At 39.2% G+C, this 18,836-nt stretch overlaps 1 protein-coding gene across 4 annotated transcripts in view; it reads right to left on the bottom strand.

Moving 5' to 3' along the window:
- Window positions 1–18,836, bottom strand: part of PLPPR1 (phospholipid phosphatase related 1) — a 295,003-nt gene that overhangs the window by 17,080 nt on the left and 259,087 nt on the right. For all 4 annotated transcript variants that reach the window (XM_070459367.1, XM_070459368.1, XM_070459365.1 and 1 more), the window contains exon 4: window positions 16,909–17,041. In XM_070459367.1, coding sequence (XP_070315468.1) covers window positions 16,909–17,041 — 133 coding nt within the window. The remainder of the gene's footprint in view (window positions 1–16,908; window positions 17,042–18,836) is intronic.

Below are 18,836 nucleotides of genomic sequence, written 5' to 3' on the forward strand. Positions count from 1 at the left end.
CAGAAGTCTAAAAGCAACACTCTCTTAGCTTGCCAGAGCTATATGCTTGAGACAGGTACTGTTTCGTTTGGAATTCTGAAACGAATTGGATGGGAAAACCAAGAGCCATGGTCTGGAGGACAAGACCATTGAATTTCTAAAATAAACCCTGGAATGGGGGGATGTGGGAAGGATGCCTCCCAAGGAGGGGCTAGAAACTTACCTAGTCTGGCTGAAGGAGTGAAGGGGTTGCCCCCTTCCCTGCCCATGCTGGCTGTCAAACCCCAGGGGCAGGGCAACAGAAACCTCCAGAATGGTTTTTGAAAATCAAGTTGAAGTCTGTCCTGTGCCTTCCAGGGTGTAGCTCAGGAGCCCTGCACACCGTTCGGAGAAGTCCCACACCTCCCTGGTACGGGGCTATGGGTGCCTGTGTTAGCAGTGATGGATGAGGGTCAAATTGGTTGAGCCCTAGGGTACCCACAGGACCCATACATTCTGGTGTAGAATGGGGTGGGCACTTGTGAAGCCATCAGGGGTGAGGGGCATTAGAATGCTCAGAGGACCAGGAAGTAGAAGCAGCCTGGCTTTAGGACAGAGACTGGCATCGTTGGTGAGGTCTGTGGTCCCTGTTTTGATGACATGGATCACCATGGTAACCTGAGCTTGCTGCCACTTTGTGGCCTAAAAGAATCTGACACCCATCAGGCAAGTCAAAGGATGAAGAAAGAGGAAGATGAAAGTGTTAAAAATCCTTTCTCCTCCCTCTCAGGGTTTTACCTGGATTCTTTGGACAAATTAGGATCTTTGGTAAATGAGGACACAGAGGTGAAACTCTGTGACCGGCTTCTTGTCATGGGGTCAGTTCAGGGTTCCATCCTTTTATTCAGCTGAGAAGGTTGTAGGGGAAGCAGTGACGTAAGCAGGAAACATGCATGACAAAGATAACAAAGATCTTCTGATCTTCTTGGCCACAGGTAACTGGGGTGCTGGCGAATGCTAACAGGGCTCCTATCAGGATGTCTTTTTGCCTCCCAAACAAAGAACTGGTCAAAATACAGAAATCAGACTGCTCGCTGCTGAGAAAGACACACAGGAGGCCTTCATTAGGAAACCTAGACCCAGACCACAGAGTAATAATTAGCAGGGGCTGATGGGGTGAGCAAAGGAAGGAATATTTCCTTTTAGCCACAAAGAACCTGTGACCCGGAGGTGGAGCCTCTGAACTGAAGGCCAATTATTCTATATTAAATTGCAAGTGTGCGATTTTCCAGTTTAAAATGGCACTTTGCTGACAGACTCTAACAGAACACTTCTCAACTAAAATATACATGATGACAGTGAAAAAAAGATGGAAATTCAGAGTGCCAACTCAAAGGGATAATCAGTGAGGATTTCTGTCTCTCTCCCTTTCTCACATGTGCACACACACACACAAGGTTTTATCTCATGAAAAACCCTAGCTTCTCTCTGAAGATCCATCATGGGAGAAAACCTAGGGAGATTTCCTTTCTCTCTTGTCTGCCCCCTACTCAGAGATCTGGGATTTAGATTGCTCAGAAAACAGGGATGCTGTCACTCCACTGGATGAGTTCTGCTCTGTGACTTTGCCAGGGACGAGTTCCTTTTCCCCCTTGTTCTGCTAAATGTATTTAGAGACATGCTCCGGGACAACAGCTAGGCAGGCAGTGGCAGGGGCCCTGGTGCTGGCATCTTGCTTGCGAGTGGTTTAGACCTGCATGCGGTAGAGAGCAGCATGTGCTGGGCGCCATAGCTTTGCGTGCACTGCATTGTCATGGCGCTGGGGGGTAGGAGGAGATGCCAGTTCAGTGGAGCTGAGGCGCTCCAGTAGGAAACCTGCTGATTTGGAATTGGACTCAGTGCTGTGCGTGCCAACCTGCTCTCAGGTGTAAGCTCTGAAGGTTGGACTGGGAGCAAGTCATTCTGTTCTTTCTGTTGAGGAAAACAGAATGTATAGATATTGCCCCACCTAAAACTGAAGAGGCAGAAATAATCACATATCACATGGGATCTTGGGGAAAAAGCTACTTTTATTTTTTTTTTACCTTGTATGATCAATTTATATGAAGTGCCTAAAACAGGCAAATTCACAGATAGCAGAATAGTGAACATCAGGGTCTGGGGAGAAGGGAAAAACAGTGGGTGACTGCTAATAGGTATTGGTATTTTGGGAGAGATGAAGAAATTTTCTAGAATTAAACAGTGCTGGTAGTTGTACAACTTTGTGAATATACTAAAAACCACCAAACTGATCACTTTAAAGGGTGAATTTTGTGGTATGCGAATTGCATCTCAGTAAAAAAAAAAAAACACAACTATGAAATGTTGCATATTTGAGTTACTCAAATTCACAACTGCTATATATAAAGCATATTTTTTGGGTTTATGAAGTTTTTTTGAAGTACAGTTTACAATGTTGTATTAATTTTAAGTGTACAGCAAAGTGATTCAGTTATATATTTTCAGGTTATTTTCCCTTACAAGTTATTACAAAATACAGAATATAGCTCCCTGTGCTATAAAGTAGAACCTTGTTGGTTATCTGCTTTATGTATAGTAGTATGTATATATTAATCTCAAACTCCTAATTTATCTCCCCTTTTCCCACTTGGTAACCATAAATTTATTTTGTAAGTATGTGAGTCTGTCCCCTGTTTTGTAAATAAGTTCATTTGTATCATTTTTTCTTTTTAAATTTCACATATAAGTGATATCATATGATATTTGTTTTATCCAGCTTACTTCACTTAGCATAATATTCTCTACATCCATTCATGTTGCTGCAAATGGCGGTATTTCATTCTTTTCTATGGCTGAGTAGTATTCCATTGTGTATATGCACCACATCTTTCATCGGTTGATGGACATTTAGATTGCTTCCATGTCTTAGAGTAGGCAATGGCAACCCACTTCAGTGTCCTTGCTTGAAAATATCCCATGGACAAAGGAGTCTGGTGGGCTACTGTCCATGGGGTTGCAAAGATTCAGACACAGCCGAATAACTGAGCACATATGTCTTGGTTATTCTGAATATTGCTACTGTGAACACTGGGGTGCCAATATCACTTTGAATTATATTTTTCTCTGGATATATGCCTAGGAGTGGGATTGTTGGATTATATGGGGACTCTATTTTCAGGTTTTTAAGAAAACTCCGTACTATTCTCTATAGTGGCTTCATCAACTTACACTCCCACTAACAGTGTGGGAGGGTTTCCTTTTCTCCACACCATCTCCAGCATTTACTGTTTGTAGACTTTTTGATGATGGCTGTTCTGACTGATGTGTGATGATACCTCACTGTAGTTGTGATTTGTATTTCTCTGATAATTAGTGATGTTGAGCATCTTTTCATGTGCTTTTTGGCCATCTGTGTGTCTTCTTTGGAGAAATATCTACTTAGATCTTTGCCCATTTTTTAAAACATTTAAATTTTAAAAAATTTATTTAGTAATTTAAAAAATTTTTTGGCTGTGCTGGGTCTTCACTGCTACGTAAGCTTTTCTCGAAGTTGCGGGAAGAGAAGGCTGCTCTCTAATTGCGGTGGTCAGGCTTCTCATTGAGGTGGCCTCTTTTGTTGTGGAGCATAGACTCTAGGGTGTGAGAGCTTAAGTAGCTGTGGCTCCCAGGCTATAGAACACAGGCTTAATAGTTGTGGTGCACGGGTTCATGGCATGTGGGATCTTCCCAGATCAGGGATCAAACCCATGACTCCTGCTTTGGCGGGCGGATTCCTTACCACTGGGCCACCAGGGAAACCCCTTTGCCCACTTATTTATTTATTTATTTTTGATAGAGCCACACGAGCTGTTTGTATATTTTGGAGATTAATACCTTGTCAGTTGCTTCATTTTCAAATATTTTCTCCCATTCTGTGGGTTGTCTTTTTATTTTGTTTACAGTTTCTTTTGCTCTGCAAAAGCTTTTAAGTTTATTAGGTGCCATTTGTTCATTTCTGATTTTTGTTTTCCTCTATCCAGACAGGTATTGCTGCAGTGTATGTCAAAAATGTTCTGCCTATGTTTTCCTATAGGAGTTTTATAGTATCTGGTGTTACATTTAGGACTTTAATCCATTTTGAGTTTATTTTTGTGTGTGGTATTAGAGAATGTTCTAACTTCATTCTGTTACATGTAGCTGTCCAGCTTTCCCAGCACTTACAGAAGAGTGTCACTTTCTCCATTGTATATTCTTGCCTCTCTGTTGTAGATTAATTGGCCCTAGGTGAGTGAGTAAAAATACTATTTTAGACTAGTACTGTACCACTGTTCTTCTTTTTTGTACCTCTTATATGTGATTATTCAATAATGTCCATCTCTCCCATTAAAACTAGAATATGCACGCTGTAAAGAGCAGAGAACACATCTTTTTTTTGCTCAATCCTGTATCCAAGCACCTAGCATCAAACTTGGCACACAGTAAACACTTAATAGACATTTGTGGAATCAATGAATCAACTGCAGAAGAGATTTCAGAGAAGATTGACAGGAGAAGACAGTAAAAGAGCATAGAAACTTGTCCAATTGTCTCACTTCTGTTGGGTCTCACATCCCTGACTCTGTTGAACATGGGGTTGAGATCAAACCACTTAGCATGTAAGAGGTAGGGACCATTTCTCTTTTTAATAGATGCCACAAAATCCAGTAGAGTGCTAGCTGCTTAGAATTGAAAACTGGGTCTTTCTAAGTGTCTCAAGAGTCAGAAAACTTGTAAATCATAATTTGGAAATCAAATCACTCTCCCTTTTCAATACAGCAAGAATGAGAAAATATCCTTAATTTGGAATATGAAGACCCACATTACATATGCAGGGGAGAGATTTCTTCCTGTGGATGTTTATGAAGCACAAAAAATCTGGAAGTCATGATGCACTTGGGCAGTTTTATGTAGACATGAACATCTTTGAGCCACATTGCCCCATTTCTGATTCTGAGAAGGTGCGATGGTTGTCAGTTTAAATATCAACATGTGCACACATGAAAGCATGACTCCTATATGTTTTTCATGTGCAGAAACTAACACACAGAATTTTGAAAGAATAGTGGAAAAGACATAAAAACAAGTTATCTGGGTTAGAGTGGTAATACTACTCTCTGAAAAGGGGAGAGGATCTTAGTTCTTCCTCAACATATGTTTTCAACCTCTTATTAAACATTTCTAAAAGAGAATGGCTCTTCTGTCTATGCTAGCAAATCAAGGTAATGAAAGGGCTTCTCAGGTGGTGCTAGTGGTAAAGAACCTGCCTGCCATTAAAAAGAATACATTTGAATCAGTTCTAATGAGATGGATGAAACTGGAGCCCATTATACAGAGTGAAGTAAGCCAGAAAGATAAACACCAATACAGTATACTAATGCATATATATGGAATTTAGAAAGATGGTAATGATAACCCTATATGCAAGACAGAAAAAGAGACACAGATGTATAGAACAGACTTTTGGACTCTATGGGAGAAGGTGAGGGTGGGATGATCTGAGAGAACAGCATCGAAACATGTATATTATCAAGTGTGAAACAGATCGCCAGTCCAGGTTGGATGCATGAGACAATTGCTTGGGGCTGGTGCACTGGGATGACCCAGAGGGATGGGATGGGGAGCGAGGTGGGAGGGGGGTTCAGGATGGGGAACACATGTAAATCCAGGGCTGATCATGTCAATGTATGGCAAAAACCACTACAATATTGTAAAGTAATTAGCCTCCAACTAATAAAAATAAATGAAAAATTAAAAAAAAAAAAAACCTGCCTGCCAATGCAGGAGATGTAAGAGACATGGGTTCATCCCTGGGTTGGGAAGATCCCCTGGAGGAGGGCATGGCAACTAAGTCCAGTATCTTGCCTAGAGAATCCCCATGGACAGAGGAGCCTGGCAGGCTGCAGTCCACAGGGCGCAAAGAGTTGGACATGACTGAAGTGACTTAGCACACTCAGGCACCGTACTGTTTGCGATTAAGAATGCTTGAACATTGTCTCACTTTCAGAAGTTAACCAGCTTTGTGAATCTTTTGTGCTAGTTTTCCCACCATGATGTTAAAAAACCAAACAAACAAGGAAACATACCCTTAAATCAATTCCTGGCCTTTATTTTCATGGGAAAATTGATGGCAATCTTATCCTACACACAGGTACAAGCAAGAGGAATGGGGTCACCAATGCCATTTTTGACAGTGGAAAGGGGACCTCTAAGGAATTCTTATGTTCAACTTTCCTCAAAATATATTCTGATGCAATCACTGGGTCTTCATTCTAGATTGCATCTTTCATCAAAGCACCATTGCAAATGGAATATAAGATACGAAGAAATGTACGTAGTTCCTTTTTGCTTCTCCTATTGCCATGTGGAGATCCCTAGTGGAAAATCTCAGTGGAGAAAGTCATCCAGCTGTGAAGACCATTCCTTCAGGAAACAATGATGTCTTTAGAAAAAGGAGAGAAAATGAAATGTTTTCTTCTCCTTAACATGTTATATTCAAACTGGAAAATTCCTAATGAAGATATTTTATCTGCAGTTACTATGTTCATCTCATTTCCTTGCAAGGTGTACTGAGCTGATGAGATAGATGTTTAAATAAGACTGCCATGGATACGAGCTAATGATGGTAACAAGGTAGCTAATACATGGTGCTTAGAATGTGCTCAGTATTAATCTAAGTGCTTGGAAATATCAGCCTACCACAACTCTTTGAGGTAGACACTATTATCTCCATTTTACAGATGAGGAAAGTGAGGCACAGAGAGATCAACTTATTTGACCAAGTTCACACAGCTAGTAAGTAGAAGAGCTGGGTTTGTTTTTAGTCTCTAAGTTGTGTCTGACACTTTTGCGACCCTATGGACTATAGCCCGCCAGGCTCCTCTGTCCAAGGGATTTCCCAGGTAAGAATACTGGAGTGGGTTGCCATTTCCTTCTCCAGGGGATCTTCCCAGACCAGGGATCGAACCCACGTCTCCTGCATTGGCAGGCCAATTCTTTACCCCTGAGTCACCAGGGAAGTCCATGTGATGGGAATAGAACAGCTGGGATTAGACACTAAATACCTATGGCTCTAGATCCAAACTCTTATTCACAACCCTCTAAGCTGATATTTTTATGTACTTAAAAATATATATAATATAGAGATAGGCATTAGGCTGTGAAAAAAAGGACTTTAGTTCTCACTCATGCACTAAGAGGCAAGGATTTAGAGCATTTCCCTGATGAAATGTTTGCCTTGTCAACTCAGAAAAAGAATTCCTCTATTTTTAGCCAACAATTTTCCAACAAGAAGATGGTAGAATACCTAAGACATGTCATCACTGAATGAGACATTTTTCTCATCACTTTAGCAATGAATCTGACTTAGGGTTCTTGTTATACCAGAAACAATCAGTGCAAATTGATTTACACACATCAAATATTGTCTTGAAAGAAAGTGTCTAACAGGACTGAATATGTCAGTTCCTTAGAGAGTTAATTTCAGGGGTTCCCAAAACAAAGATTCTGGGGTCTTTTTCCTATGTAAGTCACAGAAACATGAAAAGCTGACAGCAGTCTACTTGTCTCATGTCATGGTTTTAATCAAAATAATAAATTTTATGTAAATCAAGTAATCGGAACTTCAGTTACTTTATCTGTATAAGAGGTTTTATTTATTTAGATGTTCTAAATAGTCTTAAATTACTGGGTTATTATTGAAAAATCACAGAAAATAGTTGTAAAACATTTTGTACATTGTGAGATTTATATATTAGTGACTATTTTTATAACTGAGGGATATTTGAAATAAGTTGATTATAGTTATTTTAAGACAGAAGAAGGAGATAAGAACACTGATTCTAACAAACTCAAGCATATATTTGGCTCTGTTATTCATTCTTTGTATTAATAAAACACCTTTAAAATATGAGGAGCTGGTGGTGGTTAAACAACACTGTCGTTACTATAACTACGCATCATAGCAAAGGAAGAGGGAGAGTTATCAGCCAGAAAACCTCCCAAATGTTTTTATAAATGAAAGAGCAAACCAATAGACTTGTGCTCCGCCAAAGTATAAAGTTGTCTGATTTTTTAAAAAAGTCTACTTTTGGCCATGCCACATGTCACGTAGGATCTTAGTTACGCAACCAGGGATCAAACCTGTGCCCTCTGCACTGGAAGTGTGTGGTCTTAACCACTACACTGTCAGGGAAGTCCCCAAAGTTGCACAATTTCTTGGGAAGATGGTTCTATCTCAACAAGAGGGACTACATTCCTCTTCACTCAGGACAGCTCCTCAGGGCTTCCTCTCTCAGGATCTGCTTCCTCTCACTCCTGTTGTGTGTGTGCTGTGTGCACAGTGGTCCTGGCTCTGCAACCCCATGGCCTGCAGTACGCCAGGCTCCTCTGTCCTCCACCATCTCCTGGAGTTTGCTCAGATTCATGTCCATTGAGTTGGTGATGTTACCTAATCATTTCATCCTTTGCCCACCCCTGACTCTTCACCTCAGGCGTCCAAAGTATTAGAACTTCAGCATCAGTCCTTCCAATGAATATTCAGGCTTGATTTCCTTTATGATCGACTGGTTCAATCTCCTTGCAGTCTGAGGGACTCTCAAGAGTCTTCTCCAGCACAGTTCAAAAGCATCAGTTCTTTGGCACTCAGCCTTCTTCGTGGTCCAACTCTCACATCCATTCATGACTACTGGAAAAACCATAGCTTTGACTATATGTGGACCTTTGTCAGCAAAGTGATGTCTCTACTTTTTAATATGCTACATAGACTTTTGGTGGCAAAGTAATGTCTCTGCTTTTTAGTACACTGTCTAAGTTTGTCATAGCTTTCCTTCCAAGGAGCAAGATCTTTAATTTCATGTCTGCAGTGATTTTGGAGCCCAGGAAAATAAAATCTGTCACTGTTTCCTCTTTATTCCATCTATTTGCCATGAAGTGATGGGAGTGAGTGCCATGATCTTAGTTTTTTGAATGTTGAGTTTTAAGCCAGCTTTTTCACCTTCATCAAGAGGTTCTTTAGTTCCTCTTCACTTTCTGCCATTAGGGTGGTATCATCTGCATATCTGAGGTTGTTGATATTTCTCCCGGCAGTCTTGATTTCCAGCTTGTGATTCATCCAGCCTGGCATTTTGCATGATGTACTAGAAAGTACACCTAGATACAAACTAAAGGTGGAGAGGGAAGATTTTAGATTCCTTATCTATCAAGGAACCTAAAAATAGGAAATGAAAGCCTTGAGGGCTTCCAGCCTTCAAATTCTGCTCTTTCTGATTCATATTTATACGTTTCTAAGCCAAAGCTGTTGATCTGAATCCACCCCTATTCCCACCACCTGACCAGCCTCAAGTTCCATCAGCAGGCAGCTGCCAGCCCTATCGGTGACCAGCCATCCTGATCTGGTACTGTTGCTCTCTGCATCAGCATTTCTTATTCACTTTTATGATGTTTTAATGTAATAATTTAAATCATTTCCAAAACATGCACTTATACTTTTTAAAATTAAGATGTGAGTGACATGTAGCATTGTATTAGTTTCAGGTATACAATGTGATTTAATATTTGCATATTTTGCAAATTATTTTATTATTTTTTAATCATAGAAAACTTTGAAACTGCCCTTTATCAGTTGTTGGGAGGCATTTCTTTCTTTCTTTGGCTGTGCCGGGTCGTCTTTGCTGCCAGGACTTTTCCTCTCGTTGTGGCGAGTGGGGGCTACTCTCTAGTTGCAGTGGGCAGGGTACTTATTGAGCTGGCTTCTCTTGTGAAACACAGACTCTAGGGCCTGAAGGCTGCAGTACTTGTGGTACTTGGGCTCAGTAGTTGCAGCTCCCCGGCTCTAGAGCACAGGCTCAGGAGCTTAGTCGCTCTGCAGCATGTGGGATCTTCCCAGTTCAGGGATTGAACCTGTGTCTCCTGCGTTGGCAGGCAGACTCTTCTACCACAGCCACCAGGGAGGCCCCGGGATTCATTTCTGATATCAGACAGTATTTCTGCAGCTCGCTGTGCTTGATTTTGTTGTGTGTAATCTTATATAACATAAATATTCATAAAACTTTTTAAAAGTCTTTGAAATCCTTGTTATAGCAGTGGATTTTGACTGAGGGGGATCCTGACCCCAGGGGGCATTTTGCAATGTTTGGAGACGTTTGTGATTGTCACTCATGGGGGAGGGGGCGCTACTGGTAGCTGGTGGGTGGAGGCCAGGGACACTTCTGTGCATCCTACACTCTGCAATGTAGGATGTCCTCTCCTCCTGTACAGAAAAGAGCTAACAGGCCCAAGATGTCCACAGTGCTGAGGAAGAGAAACTCTGCTTTGCAGCACATAAGTTCAATGAAGTGTCATGAATTTGCACAGGTTAATTGCAAAGTGCTTAAGAAAGCAGCAAGCCTTAGTTCTTTTAGTTCATTCTTAAGCATTAATCTTTACATAGTCCTTCTAGTTAGCACTAAGCCACTCAGTTAGTCTTTTTATTTGAGTCCAGTCTCTAAACACTGGTGCTGGGAAGGGTCCTTGGAAAAGAGTTACTTGAGTCTCATGACTAAATCACTTTCCTCTTGATAATTAGAATAACTTGTAGCGTTCTGGGTCAGGAGTCTTGTTCAGGGCTGTAATGCTCTGCTTCAGTGAGGATTGACATTCAAGGAGGACGAGACTTGTTCTCCGCGCTGAACAGAGCCACCAAAAGCAGCCTCATCACACCTTCTTGAGACCTGAGCAGTGCTTGATTCCTGGTTATGCCTCCGCAGTCAACCAAGGCTCTCAACCTCAGCGTGCCTCCCTCTCCTGCATCCAGAGTCAATCCTGGTCCCTACAGGGAAGCATCAAACATCTTTGACTCAAAGGCTGGCGGTCTGGATGTTCATGGGGTCCAGAAACTGAGATTCCACTTGTTTCCTAAGATCCACCCTGGCTTTCGCCTCCTCAGCTATATACCTGGGTTCAAATCTGGTTCTTGTTGCTGAGTTCTAGAAATATCTCCATCTACTTATAGGCCCATGCCCTACCTTGTCTTTGACATGTTTGTTTTAGGGTCTACTCTGGACTCAGAACTAAAGTTGGGTGCCTGGGCAGTGATACTCTCTTTCAAACTCTCCAGCCAAGTTCAACTTCTATGATCAACACATGGAGCTGGGCTAGTTCGCTGGGCACCTAGTTTCCCGGGATGGTCATTGTCCTGCTATGAAGTCACTGCCAACTCTAGATAATTCTCATTGGAGGAGAGCCTCTTCCTTCCCACTTAAAATTGCATATTTGCCTTTGCAACCCCCCATTTCCTTTTTCTACATTATTTCCCCCCATAACACAAATACTATGATATACTTAGTTTAATGCCTAGCTTCCCCCATTAGAATATAAATTCAATGAGAGCAAATAAATCTCTATTCAGTTCACTGATATGTTCTCAACACCTTAATCAGTGCTTAGCATATGGTAGACACCAACAATTGTTGAAGATTAAACATATGATCAGAACCCTGTTTATAATTACAAACACTGAATGCAAATAAAAATGGAGTGATGGAATCAAATGGAGTTTCCTTTCAGGTAAAGTACATCTAAATGAATTTCTAAATTGAGAAAATCTCAACTGAGATTTAAATTTAAATTTAAGTCTCAGTTGAGATTTTCTCATTCTCAAAAAGGCTGACATTAAACTTGTCTCAGGGTATCAATTCTTACAACCATAAAACACTGTGACCTTTGAGGCTGCATTTAAAATATTCATGCTTCATTTAGATCACACTTAATTTATGGCAGTTAATTACTGTTACATGAATTAACTGTTTATCATGGTACTTTCCAGTCTGTCCATGGCTACCTAATCCTTAGACATGACCTAAGTAAATGGCCTAAGACTTACTTGGTATTTAATTAAAGTTTTATTAGAAGTAATAACAGAGCAACTGTGTGATCCCAAATGAAAAGCCCATAATAAATAGCTTCTGGATGACAGTCTATTTTAGGTGCTAATAGACAATCTAATCTTGGTATATTTGGATCAGTTTTTTTCTTTAACCCAAAAGAAAGTTATTCAAGAAGGCAAATAAACCAGAAACCCTCATCAAATTCTAATATTTTTTATCCATACTTTTCAGTTTTAAACAAAAAAGCTCTATTATTTAATAATCAATATTTATAAGATATGCTTACTCAAGTATATTTGTGAATGAAAGGAATTTAAATATGACTTCCTTAGTTTGTTTTTGTTTCTGAAAAGAGAATGTAGAGGTTTATATCTTTTTAGAACTTAAACCTGTGTATTGTTGTTCAGTTTAATGCATACCAAAAGAACTGGTATAGGAAGGGAAAGCAATGGAGAGGAAAAAATGGAAGGGAGAAGCCTAAATAAGTGTTATTAATTTGACAACATTTGCTTTGATAAAAGGTTGGTCAAATTTGTTCGTTCAGTCAATTCCTTTTCTCCCTTCCCACGTCATGTAACACAGTGTGAGAAACTATATAGTAGTTTGGAAATGAGTACAGAAGTTAACTCTGAGGGTTTACAGCTAAAGCCTGGGAGACTTCTTTTTGTTTGTTGAAATAGAGTTGATGTATCATATTGCATTAGTTTTAGGTGTATAGCAGTGTGTTTCAGTTATATATATGTATTTACAGGTTCTTTTCTGTTATAGGTTATTACAAGATATTGAATATGGTTCCCTGTGCTATTCAGTAAATCCTTGTTGTTTACTTTATACATGGTGGTATATACCCAGACATTTCCTTTTTTGTAATCACAAGTTTTCTATATCTGTGAGGGTGTTTCATCTTCCTTATAATGAGGACCCTGGAAAAAAAGTTATTGTTGGATTTGGGAATCAGAGGAGTTCAATCCTTTCTGTCAAGGTCAACACAGTGAGCATTTGTCTGTAGGACAAGATGGCTTAATTTGAAAGTTTTCCCTTTGACTTGGCCATTGCCATTTTCTCACTTAAAATTTAATGATTTTAGTCCATAAAAATTGATTTATATTTCCAATTATTTCCTTAGGATAGATTATTTAAAATAGACTTTTGAGTTAAAAAGAATGATTATTTTAAGGCTATTGAAATATACTGTCAAACTGCTGTGCAGAAAGGGTCGACTTACCCTCACTAGAAATGTACTAGAATCCCAAGTTTTTTCTCATCTGTGATAGAATAAAGCATTATTTTGTTTAAAAATATTTTGCTAGTTCATTGGCCATTTTTGCAATGTGAAACTGATTGTACTTGTTAGGAAACACTATTTGTAATGGGTTCTAGGATAATTATATAAACTGCAAGAGCAGAGTCATGCCATTTCAGCTTATAGGAATAGTTATCATTTTCTAATATCAATTGCATAGTATACACTTTGCAGGCTCTTGGGCTAGAGGAAAAGACTGTTAAGCAACTTACAATAATATTTCTAATACATTTTGATTAATACCTCATTATACTTTAAGTTTTTCAAAGGAAACATCTCCATTTAAAGGATCTTCATTTCAAGTAGTATGCTTGAATAAGAAAATAAGAAAAACTCTTATTAAAAAAATCCACAGATACTACGACAAAGTTACCCATCTCAAGATAAACCCCTCCCTCCACGTTCACCTCTCCTATATGAAAAGTCAGAATAGACTTTTGAATTTCTCTTAGAAATTGCCTTATTTATATACTTTAATTTTTCAGAACTAAGCTAAGAGAGGTAAAAAGTTAATTAGAAAGTGAAAGTGAAGTTGCTTAGTCATGTCTGACTCTGCGACCCTGTGGACTGTAGCCTACCAGGCTCCTCCGTCCATGGGATTTTCCAGGCAAGAGTACTGGAGTGGGTTGCCATTTCCTTCTCCAGAGGATCTTCCTGACCCAGGGATTGAACCTGGGTCTCCCGCAAAGGCAGACGCTTTACCATCTGAGCCACCCAGGACATCCCAAAAGTTAATTAAACAGGTGGCAAATGAATATTTAAGAATCAGTATTTATGAAAGCAATTTTAGGTAAATCTGTGATTTAACACAGTTTAGTTTTGCTCTTTACCCCTCCAGAAAAATTATGGAAAACCTACTATGTGACAGGCATTTTACAATATGCTATTGATACAAAGCAAGAAAGATACAGTCCCTCCTCTCCAAGGGATCACAAATTGCAAGAGTCCCCCTTATCCATGGGGATACATTCCAAGACCCCCAGTAGATGCCTGAAAGCATGGATCATACCAAATGCTATATCATGTTTTTCTGATACACACATACCTATAACAAAGTTTAATTTATAAATTAGATACACTAAGATATTAACAACTAATAACAAAATAGAACATTTACAGTAATAAAAGTTAGGTGAATATAGTCTCTCTTTCTCAGAATATCTTACTGTACAAATGTAATGCCTTTTCTGTCTTAACTAAGTATTTACCACATACTGTGGCTGTAACTGCAGTTTGAGGTGTGACAGCAGGACTAGCACATATTCCTTTTTCCTTCATAATTTCACAAACAAAAGATCTGTTCTTACTGTTCAACCTCAGCATATGATTCTTCTTATTAAGTTGAGAACCTTTAATTTTTCACTTAAAGTACTTTATGGCTTCCCTTTGGCATATCCAAATTGCCAGCATCACTACTCTTGCACTTTGAGGCCATTATTAAGTACAGTAAGTGTTACCTGAATATAGCCCTGTGATATAATGATGTCAATGATAACCAGAGGGCCGCTAAGTGACCGACAGACAGGTGGGACTCTTTGGACAGAGGGAAGATTCATGACAGAGCAGGACGGTGCAAGATTTCAACGTACTCAGAATGGAGAGTGATTTAAAACTTAGGAATTATTTCTGGAGCCTTTTGGGACCATGGCTGACTGTGAGTAACTGAACCCATTGAAAGCAAAGTCATGCAATGAAAAGTTAAAAGTAAATGATTACCATCATCTTTTAAAAACTGGATATCAAGTTCTTTATCATAATATTTTTCATGCTCACAGTATAGGTATTATTAGCCTTACACACACACTCATAGTCCTTGGGAACAGTGACTTTATCCCACTTTATGTCAGCTTCTTTGTCTGCACAGTTAGAACTATAATCTACCTTAAAGAGTGTTGGGTGGATCAAAGAAATTTTATAAAGTGACTAGTCCAGTGCTCTGTATAATAAATATTCTCTCCTCTCCTCTTTTTTCCTTGAAGCCACTCTAGTAACAAGTGACAAAATTCTGGATGTCTTTGAAAGACACTATTGTTTGGAATGAGTAATAGTGATGACATCATATGGATCAGGGTAAACCCAGTGAGCCTATTGCAGATTCCCACAGGTCATTCTGCAAATATCAGTAAATGCCGAAGACTATTTGAATGTTAAGGGTTGCTTCTTTTAGATTTTCTTAGGCCTCCCACTCTACTACTTCCCTCACTCCCATGCCAATGTTAGAAGTTACTGCATATAGTTTTTAAATTTTATTAAGGTATAGTTGATTTATACTATTGTTTAATTTCTGCTGTATAGCAAAGTGACTCATTTATACACACATATCACACACACATATATATTCTTTTCATATTCTCTTCCATTATGGTTTATCACAGGATGTTGGATATATTATAGTTCCCTGTGCTATACAGTAGGACCTTGTTGTTTATCCATCCTATGTATAATAGTTTGTATCTGCTAATTCCAAACTCCCAGTCTTTGCCTCCACCCTCCCCACATCAGCAACCACAAGTCCGTTTTCTGTAAGTCTATTTTTGTTTCATAGGTATTTCATTTGTGTTGTATTTCAGATTCCATTTGTAAGTGATACCACATGGCATTTGTCTTTCTCTTTCTGGCTTAGTATGATAACCTCTAGGTCCATCCATGTTGCTGGCATTATGTCATTCTTTTTAATGGCTGAGTAATATTCCATTGTATATATGTACCACACCTCCTTTATCCATTGCTCTGTTGATGGACATTTAGGTTGTTTTCATGCCTTGGCTATCATATTAATAAATAGTGCTACAGTGAACATAGGGGTGCATGAATTTACGGCACATTTGATTGTGCTGTGATCCTTTGCTCATGACTCGAGGAAATTGAACCCTTTCTTCCATAGGAAGAAAAGGATTAAGACTAATCAAAGGAGTAGAGAGCATGTGTCTTCTGGACCTCACCTTCTCAGCTGTCAGTTCTCTATGTTCTAAATGGTATCATGACTTGTATTAACACCATATTGATATGTTCAGAGTTTTATCTTGGCTCCCACAAGCACATGGCCAGTAGATAATTTGCAGGTCTCATTAGAACACTAATAATTATTTACTGAGTACTCACTCTGTAGGAACTCTGTGAGATCTATATTCCCACATTTACCCATATACACATTCATTCCTATATCTGTGATCATTATCCATATCCCCTCAGAATTTTTATAAAAGTCCTAGAAGGAGGGATATAGAAAGTGTCTTAATTATTCTTTGTCATAAACACTAGTAAAACTCTTTGTTTTCCAACTTTGGAAAGGCATGATTTTCAAGAAACTGATGGATGTGATTTCCCATACTTTTAAAAGTTCCCTGCATAACAGAATTACTAGGTAGGAAACTTTTTTTTTTTTCAGGAAATTTGATTATTTCTAAGTTCATTTTATTGGTGTTCCCTGATGGCCCACCCCCTTGCCTGACTCAGCTAAAGAGTATATGGCAATATCCAGTCAATATTAAAATATATGTCCTGAGGGAATCTCAGATAAATATAGTGTGGGAAAAAAGTTGAAATCTTTTGTAAAACACTTTAGTAAGTATTGCTTCACTTTAAGGATGAAAAATTTGAGTTGGCACCATGGTCAGGCACAATTTCTGCACTTCCTAGAAAAACTCTAAAACAACCTTTGCTTTTAAAGTTGGTGCTTCCTTTGCTTAGGTTATTTTATCAAGTATGTCCATTTTTAGTAAGTTTTACCTATAAGTGAGGGCTTTTACAACATCCTCTTGTACTCACCTATGAATCTTATGATCCTTCGGAGTAAGGGGTTCAGGTAACAGCATTCTCCAGTCAGAATTGTTTTCTCCTGGGCAATCAGAGATTCTCTGGTTGACTTTATGAAATACATGGATATCTCACCAATAAAAATCTGGAGAAGGAATGTTAAAGAATTATCAAGTTGGAGAGCTTTCTGATATAGAGACCAGTGGCTTAAAAAAACTGAAAACCTCTGAGGCTTCACAATTGTATTAAAAAACTATGTTGGAGAGACGGAGAGTTAAATAGCAGTTTGCAGACAACTCTTTAAAAGGATTAGAGAAAGCGACAACTGATAATTTCAGATAGATTTCAGGTATAATATTAAATTCTAAAGTCATATAAAACATAAGTTGAAATAATAAATTGAATAAGAGAATGAATGAAAAAGCTCACTCATGCTGTCTTGAATATTTTAAACTGAATGTGTGTATTACAGTGATGAGGAATGACTGGGACAGCCAATGTGCCCAGCAGGGCATTATATGCACACATCGCAATAAATTGTTAACTTCATTATGTGGCAATAACAGTGGGGACAGTGACAGACTTTATTTTTTGGGGCTCCAAAATCACTGCAGATGGTGACTACTGCCATGAAGTTAAAAGACACTTACTCCATGGAAGAAAACTTATGATCAACCTAGACAGCACATTAAAAAGCAGAGACATTACTTTGCCAACAAAGGTCCATCTAGTCAAGGCTATGGTTTTTCCAGTGGTCATGTATGGATGTGAGAGTTGGACTATAATGAAAGCTGAGCATGATGCTTTTGAACTGTGGTGTTGGAGAAGACTCTTGAGAGTCCCTTGGACTGCAAGGAGATCCAACCAGTCCATCCTCAAGGAGATCAGTCCTGGGTGTTCATTGGAAGGACTGATACTGAAGCTGAAACTCCAGTACTTTGGCCACCTCATGAGAAGAGTTGACTCATTGGAAAAGACCCTGATGCTGGGAGGGATTGGGGGCAGGAGGAAAAGGGGATGACAGAGGATGAGATGGGTGGATGGCATCACTGACTCGATGGGCATGAGTTTGAGTAGATTCCGGGAGTTGGTGATGGACAGGGAGGTCTGGTGTGCTGCAACTCATGGGGTCGCAAGGAGTCGGACATGACTGAGCGACTGAATTGAACTGACTAATGCCTTATATTACTCCTTTCATTATAGAATATCTATTTAGATGGATAAAGATGCCAACATAATGAATGGCACATGAATGGTGGAAGTTAAGTGATAGAATTGTAAAACTGGAATCATCTACAGATGTTTCCCCCTTCATCTGAGAAAGAAACTCGACAGTCTCAGGGATTTGGCTGAAGCAACAGTGTCTGAAGCAACTCTAGCAGGTGGTCAACAAGTAGACACTGTTATCCTCTTGTACAGATAAGACACCTGAGGCATGGAGGGGTTAAATAATTTGTCCAAGTTCATCACAAGTCTTAGTTCTGAAGCCAGGAAACCTGTCTCTGGAGTCCTTTGTCTTCAATGCTACACTTTTACTCAGCAGTGAGCCAGTAAAATACTTGTTGAATTTGTGTTTAATATATGACACAGAAAACAAAACAAATGCAATATGCTTTAAACACTGAAAACCTTAGATGATATTAAAGTACAAGATAGATTGGTGTAGTAGAACTATGACCAAGTCAGAATGAGATGAAAATTTGGCAGGAATAGACTGAGCTCAGGGTCAGACAGGCACATGATGGGACAGCATGGATCACCTTGGCAATGCTATCTGCATATGTCTAGGAATATTTTGTGACATCCTTTGGAATTAATGCATTAATGCTCCTTCAGGTAAAAATATTTGAATAGCTTTAAGGACTCAGCTTTCCCTTTTTTTCTCGTTTGACTTATCTCTCTCAAAAGGAGGAGCCACAAGGCTTTGTTTGTCCCCACTG

The sequence above is a fragment of the Odocoileus virginianus genome, chromosome 31, assembly GCF_023699985.2.
Source record: "Odocoileus virginianus isolate 20LAN1187 ecotype Illinois chromosome 31, Ovbor_1.2, whole genome shotgun sequence".
Lineage (NCBI taxonomy): Eukaryota > Metazoa > Chordata > Mammalia > Artiodactyla > Cervidae > Odocoileus > Odocoileus virginianus.